This window comes from Daktulosphaira vitifoliae, unplaced genomic scaffold, assembly GCF_025091365.1.
Source record: "Daktulosphaira vitifoliae isolate Bord-2020 unplaced genomic scaffold, ASM2509136v1 Scaffold_4, whole genome shotgun sequence".
NCBI lineage: Eukaryota > Metazoa > Arthropoda > Insecta > Hemiptera > Phylloxeridae > Daktulosphaira > Daktulosphaira vitifoliae.
The window spans coordinates 38,351,432-38,351,786 of record NW_026099575.1 but is presented as its reverse complement, the minus strand read 5'-3'; the positions used below and the strand labels follow the sequence as shown (position 1 = coordinate 38,351,786).

General features: G+C 33.5%; 1 protein-coding gene across 1 annotated transcript in view; it reads right to left on the bottom strand.

Annotated features, from left to right (window-relative positions):
• LOC126905054 (uncharacterized) overlaps positions 1-355 on the bottom strand; it is a 1,357-nt gene that overhangs the window by 299 nt on the left and 703 nt on the right. The window contains exon 2 of the mRNA XM_050684448.1: positions 61-279. Coding sequence (XP_050540405.1) covers positions 61-279 — 219 coding nt within the window. The remainder of the gene's footprint in view (positions 1-60; positions 280-355) is intronic.

Genomic DNA, 355 nt, shown 5'->3' with positions numbered 1-355 from the left:
TTTTGAAAATTATTACATGTTTTAACGGTCCACGAAAACGATTTGTTTTGTGGTACAAACGGATATTCACACAGTTCCCAATTTCTATGGGCGCAATGTATAGGCTTTTTACTATCTAAAACTCTAAGTAATTTTAATTGTTCCTTTTCGGTCACTTTGACGATTGGCATATTCCATACAACTTTTGTTAGTTTAATTGATACTGTAGACAGTTTTTCTTTTACTGTGGTACTCGTATCTAATAGCTTGACAATCTCATTATCATCAGAAGTTTCCGTACTGCATTTAAGTTTTTCAGAGGACTCGTTCACATTGAATAATTTGATTACGTTTATGTCGGATGAACTCCTCGTAC